Here is a 21,713-nt window from a genome sequence, read left to right on the forward strand (position 1 = left end):
GACAGCAGGAGCTTATACTGAATGCGGAAAGGGAGAGGGAGCCAGTGAAGGGATGCCAACACAGGAGAGATGTGGTCAGAGCGGTGGGTGGAAGTGATAATGCGTGCAGCTGAATGCTGGACAGAGATTAAAGGACGGAGGTGAGAAAAAGGAAGCCCAGCCAGGAGGACATTACAGTAATCAAGTCGTGAGATCACTAGGACATGGACCAGGATCTTGGCAGTAGAGGCGGAGAGATATGGTCAGATTTTGGCAATATTGTACAAAAAGAATCTACAAGCCTTGGCTGTGGTCTGGATCTGAGGGATACACGACAGAGAAGAGTCAAAGATAAAACCAAGACTGCGGGCTTGCTGGACTGGTTGAATAGAAATGATGTCCACAGAGACAGAAAAGGAGTGTTGAAGGGTGGGCTTAGGAGGAAAGACAAGAAGCTCCGTCTTGGACATGTTGAGCTTCAAACACCGATGGCGCATCCACTGCGAGACAGCTGTAAGGCAAGACGAGACTTGCTGTTCAAGGCTTGGAGAAAGGTCAGGGGCAGAAAGATACAGCTGGGTGTCATCGGCATACAGATGGTAGGAAAAACCAAAAGAGCTGATGAGTTTTCCTAAGGACAGTGTGTAGAGAGAAAACAGAAGGGGACCCAGAACAGAGCCCTGGGGAACTCCAACAGATAAGGGAACAGGAGAAGAAGTCAGACCCCCTGCAACTACTGCAAAAGATCTGCTAGACAAGTAAGATCTAAATCAGTCGAGAACAGAGTCTGAGAACCCAAGGTCAGAGAGTATGTCAACTAGAAGACAGTGATCAACGGTGTCAAAGGCTGCAGACAGATCGAGAAGAATGAGAACAGAGTAAAGGCCATTAGCCTTGGCCTGTAAAAGGTCATTCGAGATCTTAGTGAGAGCTGTCTCTGTGGAATGCCTTGGGCGGAAACCAGACTGAAAGGGATCGAGAATGGAGTTGGCTTCAAGAAACTCAAGACAGCGTGAATAGACAACCCGTTCCAAAACCTTAGAAAGAAAGGGGAGAAGAGAAATCGGACGATAGCTAGACAAAGAGGAGGGGTCAAGAGAAGGTTTTTTCAGAATTGGGGAAATTAGAGCATGTTTGAAGTCCGACGGGAAGGAGCCTGTAGAGAGAGAGAGAGATTGAAGATATGGAGAAGCGAGGGCAGAAAGGAGGGAGCTATAGAGATTAGAAGACGAGTAGGAATAGGATCAAGAGGACAGGTAGCAGGTTTGGAAGAGTTCAGAAGTGTAGAGAGTTCATCCAAAGAGGCAGGAGGAAAGACAGAAAATTTGTTAGGCGAAGACGATAGAAGATTAAGAGCAGAAGAAGAATCAGGAGGGACTATCTCAGAGCGAATAGTGGTAATCTTAGAGATGAAATAGTTAGCAAAGTCATTAGGAGAGAAAGATGAAGAGACAGGAGGAGAGGGAGGTTTAAGCAAAGTGTTGAAGGTGGAGAACAAACGCTGCGGGCACCTCTCATTGGCAGAGATCAATGATTTGTAATCATTCTGTTTAGCCATAGAGAGGGCCCGTGAGAAGGAAGAAAGAACAAATTTGAAATGGATAAAATCAGCCCACTCTTTGGACTTTCTCCAAAGACGTTCGGCCGCTCTAGAGCAGGACCGGAGAAACTTAATGTTGGGGGTAAGCCAGGGCTGAGGTCTAGTCTTGGAGGAAGAAGTGCGTACAGAGACAGGGGCAAAATGGTCAAGAGTTGAGGAAAGAGTGGAGTTAAATAAAGACATAGCTGAATCAGCAGAATCCCCGAGATTTAGGGAAGAGAGAGATGAATCCAGGGTCAGACCAAGATGGTTAGAGTCGACAGATTGAAGATCACGAAAAAGACGTTGAATAGTATGGCGAGGAGGAGGAGTATAAGTGAGAGCAAAGGAGATTAAATGATGGTCAGATAGTGGAAAGTCAAGTGCCAGGTAGTCAGAAATGGCGCAGTTTGCAGCAAGAACTAGGTCAAGACAGTGACCAAGAGAATGAGTTGAAGAGTTGGAGTGTGGTTGGAGGCCAAAAGAAGCTAGCAGAGAGTTAAAGCGAGATGTTGTAGGGTTATTGGAATCGTCAACGTGGATATTAAAGTCACCTAGGATCAAAGTGGGGACTGAATCTGAAAGGAAGAATGTCAGCCATGATTCAAAGTCAGATAGGAACTGGGTGACAGAACCAGGAGGGCGATAGATGACTGCAACCCGGAGCTGTAGAGGAGAAAAGAGTCTAATAGGATGAAACTCAAAGGAAGAGAAATGATAGCTGGAGGGAAAAGATAGAACTTGAAACTGGCAGGAGTTAGATAGCAAGATACCAACCCCTCCTCCTCGACCCTCAGGACTTGTAAGCCTAGGGTTCTTACTCATCTTGATTTCTATGGGACATCCTGTATTTAAGGACTGTAAATTCTGTCCTGTATGGGGGCAATACTGGATGCCTCAGATTCTGTACTTTTCACTCTGATATGAGTGGGAAGAGTGAGCATCAGTCACAATCACAACAAAACAACCAAAAGACATTTTGGCCTCAGATCACATACCAAGTGCTGTGGCTTTCCATCTGTTCTGAGTGCAGCTGGCTCCTGCTCTTCTTTATTTCAGCTCTCAGCACCCAGGAAAGCTTTTCATAAAACTTGAGGCAGGATTTATATGAGCCTGGAAACTGAGTTATCTGTCCTGAGTTACTGTTTAGAAAACCTTGCAACTCTAGGTGAGATGGAGAAGAGTGCCCTTTCAGTAGATCTTGCTGTTTAGGTAGGTATGTATATACAGAGTTGAGATTTGAAAGCCTGGAGAAAAATTGGTGAAAAAGTTTTTCTTTAAAGCATTATCTTCCTGGAACTATTTTGAGAGGAGAAATTGATTATTGGATAATTTTTTAAATGGTGAATTAACTGCTTAAGATAAGGAGTTGTCTTATTTGTTTATTACCCTCCTCCCACATTAATTGTAAAAACTAGATGGTGAGTAGACTTTTATGTAAAGTTATGTACAGCAGTGCTTCAAAGTGATGATCCATAGACCAGTACTGTTGCGTGAACCATCCTCCTGTCAGTCTATACCTTGTTTCCAGAAAATAAAGAAAGAGTTGTAGCCAGTTGGCACAAATGTGGGATTTTCCCTTTGCACATCAGGGGAGAAAAAGCCTGTGTATCCCATCGTATCTTGAAAAGCACAATTAATATCACGCTATTGTACAGTGGGTCCTTGCTATCTGCTGCTGATTCGGTTCCATACCAAAATCCATGGATGCTCAAGTCCCATTAAATACAGTGGCATAGTAAAATGGTGTCCCTTATATAAAATGGCAAAATCAAGGCTTGCTTTTTGGAATTTATATATTTTTAAATATTTTCAAGCCATGGATGGTAGAATCTGTCTATATAGAGGATTGACTGTAATTCCTGGTCCTGGTTTCCTTTTATCAGTTACATTTGTGGGAAAGAGACCTTTGTCCTCCAACATTTCACAGATGAAAGACAAGACAAGCAACATCATAGAGATGTTGGCAAGAGTTATTAATGAGGAAAAACAGACACGTCAGAAGAGGCTGCAGCTGTTTGCTTTTACCTGTGCTATTGGGAAGGGCATGACTCTGGCCTCCCCTCTCCCCTTCCCTCACTGAGTTAATTGGAAACAACTTTTGCACTTTTAACTCAGTTTACAGCAATTGAAGCAAGCCCAGAAGAAGAAGGGAAATAGGAGGAGAGAAGAAGAAAGACATTTTAAAAACATCTTAAAAAGTGAGATGACATAGGATTAATCAGGTCCATTCCTGCCAAATTAGGGCAGTTGGAGGGTACATTATATCTCCTTGTGCTGTGGAGAACTAGAGGAAACAAAATAATGTCCTTGGTTTTACTAATGCTGATGGTTTCTCCTGTTCATACTGTATGTGGAGGAGGGTGTCTTTGCTTTTTGATTGATTCAATTTGTAGTTATTTGATGAATGAACTGTACTTTCAATATACCAAACATGATTATTTTATGCCAAGCCAAGTCATATATAACACACTATGTTCCTAAAATTACAAATTGACTTTCAATCTGTAAAGGGCTCTACTGGAGGCTGGGGAAAGTGCAAGGAGAGAAGTCCTAAGCTGGAAGTCCTGCCCCTCTTAGAGTTCTAATGGGCTCATATAGGGAGGTATGGTTCTTCAAATTGGGGAAATGAAGTGGTTTGTTTGTGTTCTGGAGATGAGCTTTCAGTCAAGGTATCAATTTTCTTCATCATACTGTACTGATTATCCCTTACATCCCAGATAGTGCTCAGGCACAAGATTATCAGTTTTGTATAGCAGAGAGTGGGAAGATTTCAAGAAATGGGAAAGGATGAAAGTTGTTATCTGCATGATCCAGGCAATACAAGAAGTGCCTCTTCTCTGCTTACCTGGAGCCCTGAACAGAAACGCTCCTGATATAGGATGAAGAAGAGCTGCAATATTTTGTTGCAGGACACCTTTTAACACTCTGTGTGCCACAAGACTTAGGGCTGTAAAAGGCCTCTTTCCTTTTTATTGCTTAGGATAAAAAAGCAAGGGCCTACAAATAATAACTGAATAGAGATTTAACTGAATAGAGATTTAACCAGGTTGAGGGCTTACTAGATGGAAGATGGACTGAAGTCAATAATTGTATGCATCTCAAAAATCTTACTGATATGTTAGTGTACAATATGGAAGCATTTCTGGATGCTTCCAAAATGTGGCTCTTTAATGTTACATGATAAATGTTTTATTGCAACCTTCTAGATTTGGAATTGCAACCACAATTCTACATACTGAACTATTTTTCCACCTATCAACCCCCCTTTGTATTACATATGCCTAAAGGACTGGCACAATACTAGTAGTCATAAGTGGTGCATTACAGGAGAGCAGTGACCTGGTCTCTTGTTTTTTTAAAATCACCTGTAAACATATACACAAAAGGCTACTTGTGTTTAAAAGAAAAAGTTACCTATTTTTCCCCCAAATGTGGATTAAACACAACTATGCCTAGTGGTAAAACCTCTCTCCCTGTTAACACATGCTTTTTACAACCACTGTTTCCAAGATTCCAGAGCAAACAAAAACAACAAACCCACAGTAGTTGGTCACTATTGTAAAAAAAAATAAAATGGGGGGGGGGTTATATAGCACAAATATACTTTTATTAAAATTGTTCTTGTTGTACTATTTGTGCCTTTGTGTCAAAGAAAGAACAGATGCCCCAGACACAAAAGGCAAATAGTAATTCCATGAAGTGCTATGTTGCAGCAAAACTAGAAATGGTAGAGGTTCAGGTAGATAGTGAACTAGGAGATCATAAAGATGTTGAAGGGGCATAATCGCAAAGACACCATTATCAACCATATGACTCTGTGCATTGAACATGTCACTATGCCAGGCAAGTCAGTCAAGTTATGCTAATAATCATGTACAAGGATTGGATTCCAATTCTGTTTGAAATTAAATGAAATTTGAAAGATTGGAAAAAATTCAGTTATGATGATGTGGTATTTTATGGATTCTTTGTAATAACTAACTCCAGAACCTTAGGCTTGTCTGCTCAAAAGTAAACTCCACTAAATTCAATGAGATTTACTACAGGTAAATATGTATAGGAATGCAGTCTTCAAGCCAGCAAATATTATCTTGGAGAAAAAAAGTGTATTTTAGCATTCAAAGCAGAATTTATCCCTTCATGCTATATTTTGGGCCTCTGTGTATCTGTCTTCTTGTGGTACTACCTATCACTGAAAGTGGAAATAATTATATCTGCCCTCATTAACTGTAGAGAGGTTTGCTTTTCTTTCTGTATATCTTTTCTGTTATACGTTCAGGTTAGTTGTAATTTTGATGAATGCTGTTCATGTTTCTTTTCTTGATATCTTCACCACAATTAAATGGAATATATGATGAAGGTGCACAAAACACATAGCATCTGGTATGGGGGTGTGAGAATATTATAACATAGATAAAAATGATATGGAGCATTTTAGACAACTACAGTGTCTCACAGAATTCCTGTAGCACTGCAGGACAGAAAACAGGCTGATTTTCACGTCCTTCTGTGCCTACACATCTGTCTCCCTCATTCTGATTGTGCTAGAGATAATACGCACAGTGGGTGGAGGGCTTTTGTTTGCATTTGAGTGGTTCAGATAAATTAAATCCAGTTTGGGTGGTGTCTCGAAGGTTGCCGTTTGATTCTAAGCCACACCAGTAGAAGTTAAGGAGCTCCACCTCAAGACTTGACCAGACAAGTTGTTAGAGTGGAACTCCTGTTTTGACTGTAAGAAGGGAGCACAGAGGACCTATTATGTTTGCGTGCACCTCTTCATGCTTTGGTCCTTGCTAGGGAGTGCACATACACAAAGAGATAAGTTTCTCCTCTGGGAGCAGGTATAATTAGTGGCACCCTATCTTGGATGAGCAAATGTTGCTAGCACTGATATCAAGCAGATAGTCTGTACACTTAAACTTTCCAATAGCTTCTGTCTTTCCCCTCCTCCTTTTTGCTGCCAGTAAGTACAGAACAAAAGCTTGAACTGTCATTCGCCTTCCTTTATAAAACATATTTATTTCCACAGTGTACTTTTCATCTCTGTTATTTCTTTCTGTAAGAGCGATTATGATTCGTATTGTCTTTACTGCATTCCTCCTCTGATGATATCATTCTGTCACATGTCTGGCACCATTATTGTGAGGCTATTCTCCACCCGTGCTTCCACCCCCACTCCTAAAGACTCCGTACCTGTCTTTTTGAATGCTATTCAGACCTACTTCTTTGGGGACAACAAATGCTATTCAAGGAAACATGAACCATGTGTACCCATTTTGTTATCAAAATGAGAATCCGTTTTCCACCTTTCCCAAGAAGTATGACTAACTAGGAGGGGGCATGATAGCATAATACCGTAATCATTTCCAAATATCCACTGGGAAATAAATAAATCTAAGCATTAGCACCACAGTCATAAAAACAATGCAAAATAATTGGCCTCACCTTCCCTCTCCCCTGCCTCCAGCAGTTTTAAGAAATTAACAGAGTATTCCCAAGCTTTGAAATGAGATTCATTGTGGCCTAGCTCTCACTGGAGTTAGTAAAACTGTTTCTGGGTTATACTATTTAAGACAGCAGGTTGGGACTTATGTTTCTGACTGCCTCTCTCTATAAAATAACAAGTCTCTTCAGGTAGAAAACTAGATTTTAGGATGAGGGTCTACTCTAATCTCCATGATATTCTAGTTTTCTTTGGGCAGGAACTAAAAAAAAACCCACTTAATATGAAGATATGTAGGAACATGCAAGCCCCCACCTGGAGCCATACACCTGAGATACAGCTTTCAAGCAGAATTAGGCCAAAGTCATAGAGGGAGGAGGTGAGAGCTTAATCTTTTCTTATCATATGCTGCCTTTACCTCTCTTCTTCCCAGTGAATCATCTGTGAGTTTTTCATCCATCTGTTCTCACACTCTCATCTTTGTGGTCTCTCCAGCACCAACCACACACCCAAAAGTATCTTTTTGTCTTGGGGCATCTGCACATGTTATTGCTGTGTTAACTGAGGGAAAAATCAGTTTTACCCGAGGACTGTTTCCACCTGTTTTGATGCTAAACTACAGGTAGATTGTCTTTTCCCTGAAGGAAGTTTATTTTCCACTAATGAATAGACTCTAACCACAGTTTAGTTCTTATTTATGTAAATTTATGCCTACCTTCTTACAAAAACAGGGGAGGCTGTCTTCTATTTTATTAGCTGCCTGCAAGGCATCTGTATTTGTAACTATTATATGGAGGCTGAAGGGAAGGGGTTGACGGGATCATGTATGTGATTCTGAACTCCTTGGACGATAAGATCAAACAGTAAGAAACAGTTATCAGCAATCTTTATGAAAAGCTTCAAAGCAGTTTAGATAATAAAATGCATTTTTGAAATCATTCAGCAATGTAGTATTAACTTAATAGTAACAAAAATATTAAAAACAGTCAGTAGAGATATTTTGACACTTTCATGATATTTGGTACATGTAGTTGCTGTCAGTCATCTAGCACAAGGGCTGGATCATGTCTAGCAATTGGGGGGGGGGGCAGTGCCTCCCCTCTTGTCACCAAATCCTGGCCATTTCACCAATATTGATGATGCAGTGGTCAACAGAACCCACATATGAAGTGAGCACAGTCCTTCTTAGAAACACAGTGCAGTATCCCTTTACTTCTTGTTTCAAAGGGGATTAACATATTAGAACAGCAAATTCAGTGGCAGAAGACAGCAGGAGCCTCAAAAACAGGCAGACACTCTCAGCCCATGGGTCATGTGTTATCGACTCCACATCTAGCAGCTGTACAGTACTTTGTACCAATTCATGTTTCTTAATAATCTTCAAATCAGATGAATATGTAACACATTGCAATAGTCTAATCTGGAGGTTACTGGGACAAGGGCAATTGTGGCCAGGATATCTCGAGCCATTGAGGAATGGCACTTCATGGCCATAGTGGTCTCTGGTAACCTAAGACATCTAGAGTGAAGACTGAGTCTAACAGCACTTCCAAACTGTATATCTATGTATCCGAGGAAGTGCCAGAACATGGAGAGTACTACATGAATCATGCAGCAACAGTATTTCCATCAAGCTTCTGTTAGATATTTCCCTGATTCAACTGGCCTTGATGAAAAGGCCACCATATTTATAATTCTACACTTCAATATCCAGATTTAATGGTGTCAAACACTGTGTATGATAGGGTAGAGCCTATGGGGCAAATTGTGGAGATAACTTTTAGGAGTCTTGAGATGGAGCTGGAATATTGCTACTAGGGGAGCAGAGCATTTGCAACTCAGTCCACAAAATTACTAGAAGATATTACTTTACACACAGCCCAGAAGATAAGTGAAAAGTGTGCATGCACACACATGCACACTCCCAGTGAGAATCTCACATTACTCCTTGTAATTCCTGCATATGTAACTATCTCATAAATTTGTCAGCATATGAAGCTTCTTTCTGTTGGTCTTGAGGCTGTCTGTATCGCTCACTTATCTGTCTTGACTGGCAGCTGCATCATCGTCATCATCATTATTGTCATCATTTATCCTGCCTTTTCTCCAGTTCAGGATCCAAAGTGGCTTACAAGTTTTTAAAAAATAGATACTTAAACATTCACAAGATACAATGGGCCCTTGTAATCCGCTGGGGTTTGGTTCCAGGACCCCCTGTGGATAACAAAATCTGTGGATGCTCAAGTCCCGTTCAATACAATGGCAAAGAAAATACATAAAATGGCAAAATCAAGGTTTGCTTTCTGGAATTTAGATATTTTTAAAGCATTTTCAAGCCGTGGATACTTGAATCCATGGATAAAAAATCCTATGGATAAGGAGGGCTGACTGTACAAAAGTTGGAACAAGATTAAACAATTTAAAAAGTTAAAACCAGATTAAAACATGTCATTACACTTTCTCACATACAAATGCACACAACAGCACAACAGTTAGCAGGATCCAGTATATTGTTTTTGTGAGATGGGCCATATATAATCACTCATCAAATGCCTGTTGAAAAAGAAATGTTTTTTCTTGTCTGCAAAAAGGAAGTAGGGAGGGCATCAGTCTAACCTCTGGGAATACAGTTCCAGAGCCTAGAGGCAGCCACTGAGAAGGCCCTCTTCCATGTTTCCAACAGATGTACCTGTGAGGGACAGAGAAGAGGGCCTCCCTGGCAATTCTCAAAGCATAGGCTGATTCATTCATATAATAAATTGTATGTATTTTTTTTTTTCCAGATTGTGCATCCTTGTTCAGGACACCTATGGGATGTTCAGTGAGATACAATTTCAGGTTCCATTTTCTTCTCCAGAACCAATAGAAGAATATAGCAAAAGATGGGAAGGAAAACACAGCCGTTTATCTGGAATGAAAATTTTGCAAAGAGTTGTCAGAGGAAAGTAAGAATATAATACTATAATATTCACTGTACCAAGCAGTATCTGTTATTAATTGCATTACTATCTACAGATGCTTTGTGGCATCTGAAAGCAAGGTTGAGGAATTTGTAGCCCTCCAAATGTTGTTACATCCCCATTCCTATGAGTCCCAGCTGACATGGCTAATGCATGGGTTAAAGGGAATGGGCTCTAACACCACTGCGAGAGATAAAAGGCCTTCCCAGAATAAAATACTCAGCCACGAAAAAGACTTCCTCATTTATTGAACTCTGCCCATGGTTATTGTTTGGTTTTTTAAATGTTAGTTTTAGTCTTATACTGTTTAATCTTGTTTTAAGGGGCAGGGGTTACTATGTATATATGGTAACTCCCTCTGTCATGATGTGTTCTGAACTCAGGCTCTACTTACTGTATATACATGGTAAGCCAGAATATTTACTTACACTCCTGAAGTTCCTGCTGGTCTTGGTCCTACTTACCATCAGCCAGGGCTGATGTTAGCTCTGTTTGTCTGCATCGAGTGACAGATCCTGATTGAATGTATCAGAAAACAGGGTCCAATCCTAATTGTACTTACAGAATCTTGATCTGCCTGGGATTAGCTCCTGATCCTGTTTACCATGTATTGTGGTCAGATCTTGATCTAACATAGCAGTGGCCAGTTTGTGATAGGCAGAAGATAGGTCCTGTGCTTGCTTACTTGAGACCTTACCACAGGACTCACTGTGATCCCACTGGGAAACAGAGGCCAAGTTAACTGGAGATTGGTATCAATCTCTGCCATAAAGCCTGTAGTAACAGCCCAGGGATCCCATGAAGGAATGTTGACTTGGATGCAGCTAATCCTCTGTAGAAACTGGTGGAGTGTATATAAATGGATGAATAAATTGATTCTATGGCCCTGACAGTTGGTCATTTTTGTCTGTACATTCACAATATGCTTTATGTTGTTTCATAGGCCATAGCTGACTAGGCTGCAGAATAAGTGCCACACTGACAGAAAGAATCTGGGTACTCTAGACAGAGATCAAGCTAATGCAGAAACCCTGACCTGACTCCTCTGCGCTGTGCTGCTTGCTTAAGACAAAGCTACATGAAGGCACAGGGAGAGGGCAGTACTACATGTATAGTTGGCAGCTTGGTAATGTGCCACTCTGTCTGGTACTTCAGGCTTGACTTGCAGCTCTTTTGCAAAAGCATTGGCCGCCAAGATTCTAGAACCAGGATGAGGAATATGTGGTCTTCAAGAGGCCATTGGATTGCGACTTCCATCATCCATCATAGTCTTTTCTGCTGGCTAGGGATGATGAAATTTATCTTAACATCTAGCAGGCAACTATTCCATATACATACTCTAGACTAATGTTTTTCCAAGCTATCTGATGTGGGAGACCCACGATTATTTTTTTCCAAGGTGTTCAGTACCAGTACCTTATTTGTGCACATTGGCTACATTTGTTGCATTCTTTCCTGAATTGATCATAAAGGACAAGCAGCCAATGGCTGAAGGATTGGCACCAGACCACTCGGGATTAGCACTGCTCTAGACTACTTAGTTACAGGAATAGCATTTAAGAGGGAAGCTAAACTCTGATGTGATGAAGAGCAGAGAAGTATAGCTTGGATCTAATTTTTTTTAAAAATTTACACTCAAGCACACACACTTGTTATCAAATTTTTTAGACAATACTACAAATTTGTAAGTAAGGGAAATGTGCTAGTATAATGGTCCAATTTTCCTATGTTCAAATAAGATTTGATGCTTTGACATTATAATTCCTCTGAATCCTTTAAGTTCATCTCTCTGCTTATAATTTGCCCTAAAATCATGCAAGGGAAATCTCTAAAAGCATTGTTTTGTTTCGGTTCATTTTTAAAAGGCCTGGCTTTAAGTCAAAGAGCTGCTGTCTGTTTTAGCTTTTTGTCATAAGGAAGGCATTTTGTGTTCCTGGTTGTTTTTGTTTTTCTTGTGTGTTATATTTTCTGGACCTACTGTTTTTGAGAGACGATGACTAGAACTGCATGCAGTCTTTACTAAATCAATTGGATTAACAACGTGCAGTATCTTTATTTCCTGGCACCTTTTCATTCTGTAGCTGTTACTCACATATGACTACCACCCTATCCTAAACTGTACTACCTTAACCTGAATACTTTACAGCAAATTAACAGAGTGTGACTAATGAGGGATTGTGATAAAACTAGGAAAAGAAGAGGACAGTATGCTGCACTTTATTACATGGAATTTGGCAGATTCATTTTTTCCCCTGTGTGTCATTCTGTTGTAGGAAAAAATACAGAAATACTACTCAGTGAGTTGTAGCATTTTAGGTAAAGTATTTCCTAGAAGAGAGGTTACATCAGTAGACACACAAATATTGCAACCTGAGGGGTCACATGAGGCTCTTCTCCAGATATCCACCCAGGACTATGTCCTTGCCCCCTAAATTTTTCATTCTACATGCACTTTTTCACAACTTTTCACATTAGCATCTCTCTTTGTGGTGATGATTTATAAATATTTTGCTGTGCTTGACCATTCATCTTCTATTACTCCCAGAAATTAGATGTTTCAGTGCATCTAGCTAAGGATGACAAATGTGAAGCACACCCACTCCCACAGCCCATTTCTCTTCACTGATATTTTTATCTTTCCTCATTCACAGATGCAAAATAAACTTTCCCTTTTCTACTCCTCCCACAATTTATGTCTCTAAGAACTGCTGTTTCTTCTTTACCTACTGATAAAGTCCTTACAAACACTCATAATAATCTCTGGTCTAAGCCTTTTGAAGCATGTTTACTTGCCTTTCTTTCTGCTTTTTCTCTCCAGTTTCTTTGGAATTCCACTGTTTGGAATATGTTTTATGTTGTTTTATTTTACATTATTTCCTTTATATCCTGCCTTTCACCCAACATGGGTCTGAGCCATAGTAATATTGACTATTTTTAGTCAAATTTTAGTCCAAATATTGATCAAAAAACCTGGATACATTTATCTGTGACTCATTTTAAGTACAGTACCTTAACTCTTATCAAAAAAGAAAACATCCCCTTCTCTGAATAGAGTTGTGAAAGGCAAGAACTTAGTCCACCCCAAGAGAACCTAAAAGAAGCACCAACCTCCTCTACTCTCCAACACAATGCCACTTATGGCCTTTTTGAATGCTGGGATGGAAGAATAGCAGCAGCAGCAGCAGCAGCAGCTCTTTGGCACTGCCCCTCAAATGAGCATTGAGAGAGTAGAGGGGTTCAATGTTTCTTTTAGATTCTCCTGGAATGGACTAAACTCTTGCCTTATGCCACTCTACTAAGAGATGGGCATTCCAGCAATGTTATTCCAGCAATGAGGAATCAGGCTGTGAATGATTTGAATAAGACAGTTAGCCCTGTTTAAGTATTTTAAGGAATGTCATATTGGGGATGGGGCAAGCTTGTTTTGTGCTGCTATAGAGAATAGGACACAGAATAATGGATGCAAGCTATGGAAAAAGAGATTCCACCTAAAAATTAGGAGGAACTTCCTGACAGTAAGAGATGTTTGACAGTGGAACACACTCCCTTGGAGAGTGATGGAGTCTCCTTCTTAGAGGTTTTTAAACAGAAGCATGGCAGGGGGTTGGACTGCATAGCCTTGTTATATCTTCCAACTCTATGATTATATGATTTGTGTACATTTGTCAGCTTTTCTGAATTAAATTCAGCCAGAGTTGTCACATTAAAGTTAATAGCTCGAATCACTGCTGACATTGTTGTCATTTTCTTCACTTTGTCTTTACATCCCTTTTGACATGTGTGTGTCTTCTTAGCCTCTCCCATGCCCTTTCCAGACATCACATAGCCACCATACACCATAGTTCCCTCCTTAGCCATCTAGGCTTTAGGGTGAGCACAAACATTATGCCTGCTGGAATTTTGTAAGTTCTTTGGCACTGTTTTCCTTGGCTTCATCCTTTACATCCTTTATTACATGCCCCTAAGTTTTATCCTCAACTTATCCCTACATCATATCAAAATCCATAATTTGGGCTCTCAAACTTACACTTGACGTATAAATGAGGTTGACTTATATATGAATATATATAATAGGTGGTTTTTATACGTATGAGTGGTCATAGTTATATTTTGTTTCGATTACTTCTGATCAGACCCAGAAGGTTTTATTTCTTAGTGGAATTTTAATTTTGTAAAAGCACACAAGATAGTTTTGCCCTTGCATCTTGAACATGAGTATAATAAAAAAAAGTCTTGCATGCTATGAGTTCAAATCATACCATTGTATAGCAAAATGTTCTATCTTTTTCCAGGTCTTTCTGGGACCAGGAAAAATCCTATACACTTTGCTCATAAATTTGTGCAGTTTTAATTTCATTAATCATTAGGCTCTACAAATAGAGACAGTTGTATTTTTAACCATAGCTAATGCTGGATCAGATGAGAATATTAAAACTGCATAGCACTGTGAAATATTCAGATTGACTTGTCAGTAGTTATGAATCAGCAGACAATCTTTATTAAATATGTCTGCTCAGAATCCTAGAGGACTAAATCCAGTATTAGGTGTACGCATAGTAGGACTTAAATTAGTTGTGATTAATAAATCCTGTTTCAACACTGGGTAGAATTAACATTGCATATAGCCCACTAAGTTCAATAGGACTTGTGTGTGACTCCATAAATTTCATAGGGTTTTCTTCGGCAAGACACACTCAGATGGTTTTGCCAGCTCTTTCCTATGAAATAGCCTATATCGCCTGGTATTTGTCGATAGTCTTTCATCCAAGTCTTTCATCTAGAGCTGACCTATTGGTAAGTGTGGCCTTAGGCTACACTTCTATACCCATCTACCTTACAGTAACCCCCCACTTTGAATAAACATTTATAGCATTGCTTTTCATAAAATTACCTTCATTATAATTTGTTGTTGTTTTCTATTTTGAATACAGTATTCTTAATTGTACAGCTAGATTGCACCAGCTTTTAGATTTGTTAATTTGTTTGTTTGTTTCCAAAGAGTGCTGGGGCTTTTTAGCCTAATAGACAGTTTATGGCCTCCACGGCTGCCTCTTAAAGTTCCTGGCCGAAGTCAAGAGAATGACATGGTAAGATACTGTTTCAGCGCTCTTCTTTCCCAAATAAATACTTACATTTACAAGTTAAAGAAGTCTGTTGTGCACCCTGTCACGCTCTCTAATTAAATCCTGAAGGTTCTATTTTATGCTTTCTTTCCCTTACCAAAACCTCACTAACTATTTTATATGGTGGTTTTTCCATCATTGGATTCTTCCAGATGAGACTTTTATCACACAGTTGGCTGCTTCATTCATGGAATTTTACAGAGGTCTACAAAGCATCTTCCACTTTTATAGCCCTCTTGTGTTTTTCCACTCCTTCTTCTATATTTTTTTACTTCCATAAAAATAAAGAAGGGAGAGACAGAGTAGAATAGTTGCAGTAAGTCTTTTGATAGAGAGTGCTAAGAACCATTGGTCTGGAGGCACCTATTAGCTAGCTTGACATTGTGTTTAGAAAAGGTGATAATCTCGTTCTAGGGGCAAATCAGATCAAAGAGGAAAAGTGCTTGAGATTTCCTAAGTGAATTTAGAAATGAAATTAAACATTCCTATAAATTACCTTTGTCACCATCAGGATAAGAAATTCATTATGATGTCTGCTCCAATTAATCTCTTCAAGTAGGGATGATATTGAATGCATTTTACTATTTTAGGAATGCTTTCTTGGTTTCATTGTGAATTAGCACAGAAAATTTTGTACACCTAGAATTTAAGTGTATTCACTATCAATAAGTGCTAATATTTCTATCTCCAATATAATTTCAGAGAGAGAGAGAGAAAGCGAAAGAGAGAGATACTTATATACATCATGATACTGTGATTATGATGTTATGCCAAACTGTATTTAATTATAGCCCATATTTAAGAACAGGTTCTTCCAACATAGCTTCCAAATAAAAGACGTCAACAACAATAAAACTGTAGTAAAACATAGAACAGTTAAAAACACAGCAATTTTTTTAAAGAAAAAAACTTGGAGCCAAATTACAATAAATCCAAAAATGCCATGTAGATTAAAATAGTTTTAAAACTATGCCTACAAATGGATCACCTTTTAAAAAAAAATGAACAAGATTAGTGCTCCACAACCACAAATTATTTAGTTAAAGAAACACTTTTGGAGCTCGAAGGCTTTCATAGCCGGCATCCATAGTTTTTTGTGGGTTTTTCAGGCTATGTGGCCATGTTCTAGGAGAGTTTCTTCCTGACGTTTCGCCAGCATCTGTGGCTGGCATCTTCAGAGTCTATGTGACCTTTGTGTGACTGCCACAGAAGAGATTTGCTTTCTCTCTTCCATTTCCACTTGCTTAAAAGTGGCTATAGGGTAGGGATGGGAATTGTGGGGCCTTCCAGATGTTGTTGGACTGCAACACTGACCATTCCTCATATTTGGTTATGCCAACTAGAGTTTTGGGGATCCAGTATGATGTAGTGGTTTAAGTGTAAGACTAGAACACTGGGAGACCAGGGTTCAAATCCCCGCTCAGCCATGGAAACCCACTGAGTGAACTTGGACAAGCCATACTCTTTCAGTCTCAGGGAAAGGCAAAAGCAAACACCCTCTGAACAAATTATGGCAAGAAAACCAAGTGACTGAATCTAAGGTTACTTACTTGAGACCAAAGCAAGATTTTAGGTCATAGACTTCTATTGCATACCTCACACTCTTCATCACTTTGCTTTTGTTAGTAAATCAAGGTTGCTATAAATCAGTGGTTCTCAACCTTTGGGCCTCCAGATGTTTTGGACTTCAATTCCCAGAAGTCCCAGTCAGTATGCTCATTGTTCAGAAATTCTGAGAGTTGAAGTCTCGAAAATCTAGAAGACCAAAGGTTGAGAACCACTGCAAGTATAAACCCTGTTTAGGAGTTGTACTTTTAAAATTAGTGTCAATTCTTGCCCATAATTTTTATTGACATGAATGTGTCTATACAATGCATAATTTTAAATCTTTGAATTGCAATCCTTAAAATAAGTTATTACTACTTCTACGAAGCATGTGTGATATAAAGCTTTATTTGAATTGTTGGAAACCAGCATATCTGTTGAAAATATTGCAAAAGATTCCAGTTTTGGGTTGACAGGCTTTTAAAAAAGAAAAAGAAAACAGCTGTTTTCTTTATTCATAATTCCTTTATGAGTCTCCTTGGTGATTCTCTTTTATGACTTTCAAACAGTAATTCCCAAGATGAATAATATATCACTTCTATACTACTAAAAATTGACTAATCCCCATAGTTTGTAGCCTTTTTAGATACTGGATATTATCTTTAAATAAGAAGATTTAGTCTCATAATAACAAGAAGAGAGGGAGCGAGAGTCACGTTGCTTCATGTTTTATTATTCATGTTTCCTATTGTCCTCTTGCTTCTCAAGATTTAATTTGGCAGCATTCATGTTTCTTACTGACGCGACTTCATCTGTTTATTGTCAAATTCAGCCACATGTTAAATTCTCAAATGCCATAGAAATCATGTGAAGACACAGAAATAATAGAATCCATTTCAAGTGTGACTACTACGGCAAAGACAGTTTTTGCTGATTAGTTGTGTTTTCTTGTATAATAAATTAAATGGGCATAGCAACACAGGAAAGTATAAAGGAAACATTATACGTGGTTTTGCCAGGAAGGTCAGCCTTTTGACTTGTTGAGGAGCTGCTGCTGCCAACTTTGCCTTAAAAAGAAGATCCTCTTAATCTGTGTTTCCCATTTGTTTTGATGAAAATCTCCCTAATCTACTTCCCAAAGTAAATAAATTTAAAACGGAGCATTCATTTTTATGACCACAGTGATTTTGTTTATTTTTAAGCAGATTACAGCTGATATGCCTCCTCCAAGTTTCTGTTACATTCTTATTGCTTCTTCTGACCAAAGACACATTGAGGTAGATGAAGGAGAACAGATTTCAAATTTGTATTTTCCTCCAGCTGTGCAATGTCTGAAGGATATTCTTCAGGTATTTTATTTTTGTTTTTTGTACATTTTAATGGCATGTTTGTCATTATATTTAAAATTAAATATTTGGCCTATTTTAATTGTATTTCAGACGTACAACTTATATCAGTGTTGCAGCTTTTGGGCACATGTTTTATATCGAAGACTGCAGGTAAGTATTCTCTTTGTTGGTTTTGTAGATCTTACTTTGCAAATCTGCAAAACATAGCATGTATGTTGTTGATGTTGTTAATATCCCACCCTTTCCCCAAAACTAAGGCTCAGGGCAGCTCACAACATTAAAAAAAACAGTACAATTAAAAGCATACAAAAATAGTACATTAAAATAGAATTAAATTGTTACAATATTAAAACAAGTTACATGTTAAAAGAATAAAATACAATTAAAAAGATAAAAATGTTTAAAAATACTTTAAAACAACACAATAAAGAGCCATGGTGGCACAATGGTTAAATGCCTGTACTGCAGCTACTCACTCACAAATCACAAGGTTGTGAGTTCAGTACCAGCCAGGGGCTCCGGGTCTACTCAGCCTGGCATCCTTCTGTAGGTTGCTAAAATGAGTATGCAGCTTGTTGGGGGCAGTTAACTTACACTTTGTAAACTGCATAGTACATTGGTAAGTGGTATAGAAATATACTTGCTATTGCTACAACACCACACTCTCTCATGCTTTAAAATCTTTCTATTTTAAATGCCTGTCTAAATAGTATAGTCAGTTCAGACTCATAAGGAGATGAAGATTTTACACATTTTCTTTGGCCCTTATTATATTTCATTTTCTAAGCTTGACAAGTTGGGGGATTTTACCTCTTCCAGTTTGGTTGAACACTTTTATAAAAGCTATGCCTTAGGAATGCAGTTGCCCCTCCCTATCAATGGAGTCTGCATTTACATTTGAAACTATTCCCACCTCTCATTTTTTCCAAAAAGTAAATTATGGCGGGATACAGACCACCCAAAAAGGGCGGTCTCCTGCCGCCCTGGTTTGCTGCACGAGGGAGCCATAGAGGACAAACCGTGCGGCTCCCTCGTGCAGCAAAAAGAACCCGTAAAAAGTGGGTTCTTTTTGCAGTGTGGTTGTGATGCTGCAAGGTGCCAATGGCGCCCTTGTGGCATCACAATGGCGCCAAGACATGTGGATGCTAGGCGTCCGTCACGTCAAAATGGCAGCGCCTGTATGTACAGGGTGTCGCCATTTTGATGCCCTCGTCACGTGCAAGGGGCGTCCAAAAGCACCGCCCCTCTCACGTCACGACGGCGCTCCATAGGGCCTGTCTAGCCAATGCCTTTGATTTTATAAAGAACTCCATATTACTATGCCACTGTATATAATGAGGCTTGAACATCCACAGATGTTGGTATCCATTGGGGGGGGGGGTTGCAGTCCTGGATCCAAACCCCAGCAGACCCCAATGGCCCATTGTATGTATCCCTTCATATAAATTGTTCTCCACTCTTGCAGTAGCAGATGGACTAGGGTGCATCCCAAAAAGTCCCAGATTTTATTCCTGTTCTTTCCAATGTTGTTGTGTTACGTGCCTTCAAGTTGTTTGATCTATGGCAAACCTAAGACCTATCATGGGATTTTCTTGGCAAGATTTTTCAGAGAGAATTTGCCCTTGCCATCTGCTGACTGGTGGGTTTCCATTGCTGATTGGAAAAACCAGTCCAATACTGAACTAAAAGAAATTGACTTGAGGAGCTAGAGTTGTAGTCTAATACTGGACTGAAATAAACTGACATGAGGAACTTATATAAAAAGACAGTAACAATCAGAATAATTTCTTTAAGGAGTATTTTTGCTAAACTTTTTGCAAACCAGAAACTCAGAAAGAATAGTGTCAACATCTAGAATACAGTTCCATAAGATGTTTTGTTTCCTGATGAGACTCGACTAGGTTGTGTGTAAATCTACCACAGTTACGCAGTTTTGGCTGAAAGCATATGTATGGCTTGGAAGAATAACAACATGCAGATGGAAGGTGGGCAGGGACCATAACTGGTATACATAGTGGTTTTGTTTTGCTTTCATCTCCATGTGTAAAAGGGGAGAAGTAAAGCTTGCATGTGCTTGAGGCTTTTAAACATTTGAAAAGGCTGAATAGGTAAATGAATATACTGAGAACCTTGACGTAGAGTTAGAGTTGCTGTTAAAGAAGACATACAAATTGTAAATCCCTTGCCAAATTGGTTTTTAGGAACCAGTGGTATAATCTGAAGAAAGTTAAATATCCTTGGTTTTAAAATCTCTTAAGGCTGCAAACTTTCTCAAGTACTATGTAACATTCTTTAAGAAGCATATGTCAGAGATGTTTTCCCCCAATGGCTTAATGTGACGTGACATACTTTCAGGGGTAGTTAAATTATATTTACAATCACATAATAATTACAATAATTGGGATGAGGTGAAGTTGTCTCCCAAAGGTCATCAGTCATTCTAAGGCCAGAGAGTCTTACATTTTAAATGCTAAGTGGCCAAATTTTTTAAAAAGACTTACAACTTCTTCAGGAAGCAATTTGATCTCCTGCAGCAGCTCAACAGAATTCTTGCGGGGAATGACACATAGCTGTAATATAACATCCTTCCTAGGAGCATCCTTGGGTGGGTACAAGGTGATGATTACCCACAATCTTAGCTTTATTTTTAATCTAATAGATCTTGTATAGAACCAGCATGGTTCTAGTGGTTTGCTTGTTGGACTAGGACACTGAGACAACAGGCTTTGAATCCCTGTTAGGCCGTGGAAACTCACTGGGTGACCTTGTACAAGTCACGGCCTCAGCCTCAGGTGAAGGCAAGAGCAAACTCCCTCTAAACAAATTTCACCAAGAAAACCCTGTGAAATGGTCACCTTTGGATTATCATAAGTCAGAAATGACTTGCAGTCCCACACTAACAGCTAGCCACTGTATTCTAACATTAAGAAATGTGAATTACTACACAGTCACCCTCTATATCCACAGATATTTTATCCATGGATTCAAGCATCCACGGTCTGAAAATAACTTTAAAATGTATGAATTCCAAAATGGAAACCTTCATTTTTCCATGTTATATAAGGGACACCTGGATTATGTTACCCACGGGGGGGGGGGGGGGTCCTGGAACCAAATGCCAGTGGATACCAAGGGCCCGCAGTACTTTTGCCACTCCATTTAGAAAAATTGGGTACTGGCTAGATATTTCATTCTTACCTTAGATATGTTCTGATAGTTCTTCCTTCCTCTTTGATTGGTAACTCATGTTAATATATTTTAATAGATTATATTAGAAGCTGGAATCTGTAATATATTATAGTATTGCATACAGTAGCCCCATTTTAAATCAATGGAACAAGTTAGTCAAAAGTAATTAAAGAGTTTGCTGCAGGGATGGGAACCACTGTTGTGTGCTTTCAAATATTTTCTGACTTATGGTGACCCTATTACAGGTTTTTTCTGACAAGATTTGTTCAGAAAAGATTTGCCATTGCCTTCCTCTGCAGCTAAGACGGTGTGACTTATAAATGGTCACACGGTGGGGTCCCATGTCCAAATGGGGTTCAGACCCTGGTCTCCACAGTCTTAGTCTAATGCCCAAATCACTACACTACACTGGCTCCCATGGAACTCATGCAGCTCTCCAAATGTTGTTGGACTGCTCCTTTCAGTATTTGTCACCCTTGGCTATGCTACCTAGGATTGATGGGAATTGCAGTCCAACAACATCTGGAGATCTGACCATGGTCT

General features: G+C 39.3%; 1 protein-coding gene across 5 annotated transcripts in view; it reads left to right on the plus strand.

The window, feature by feature from the left end:
* Positions 1–21,713, plus strand: part of SPIDR (scaffold protein involved in DNA repair) — a 1,328,422-nt gene that overhangs the window by 1,288,905 nt on the left and 17,804 nt on the right. For 3 of the 5 annotated variants that reach the window (XR_006103505.1, XM_042463183.1, XM_042463182.1), the window contains exons 11-14: positions 9,788–9,949; positions 14,964–15,051; positions 17,838–17,981; positions 18,072–18,131. Coding sequence is in view for 4 of the 5 variants with exons in the window: in XM_042463183.1 (XP_042319117.1) it covers positions 9,788–9,949; positions 14,964–15,051; positions 17,838–17,981; positions 18,072–18,131 (454 nt within the window). In the remaining variant the exon portion in view is untranslated. The remainder of the gene's footprint in view (positions 1–9,787; positions 9,950–14,963; positions 15,052–17,837; positions 17,982–18,071; positions 18,132–21,713) is intronic. The other 2 variants (XM_042463184.1, XM_042463185.1) reach the window with 2 other exon arrangements.

Source organism: Sceloporus undulatus, chromosome 4, assembly GCF_019175285.1.
Source record: "Sceloporus undulatus isolate JIND9_A2432 ecotype Alabama chromosome 4, SceUnd_v1.1, whole genome shotgun sequence".
Classification (NCBI taxonomy): Eukaryota; Metazoa; Chordata; class Lepidosauria; order Squamata; family Phrynosomatidae; genus Sceloporus; species Sceloporus undulatus.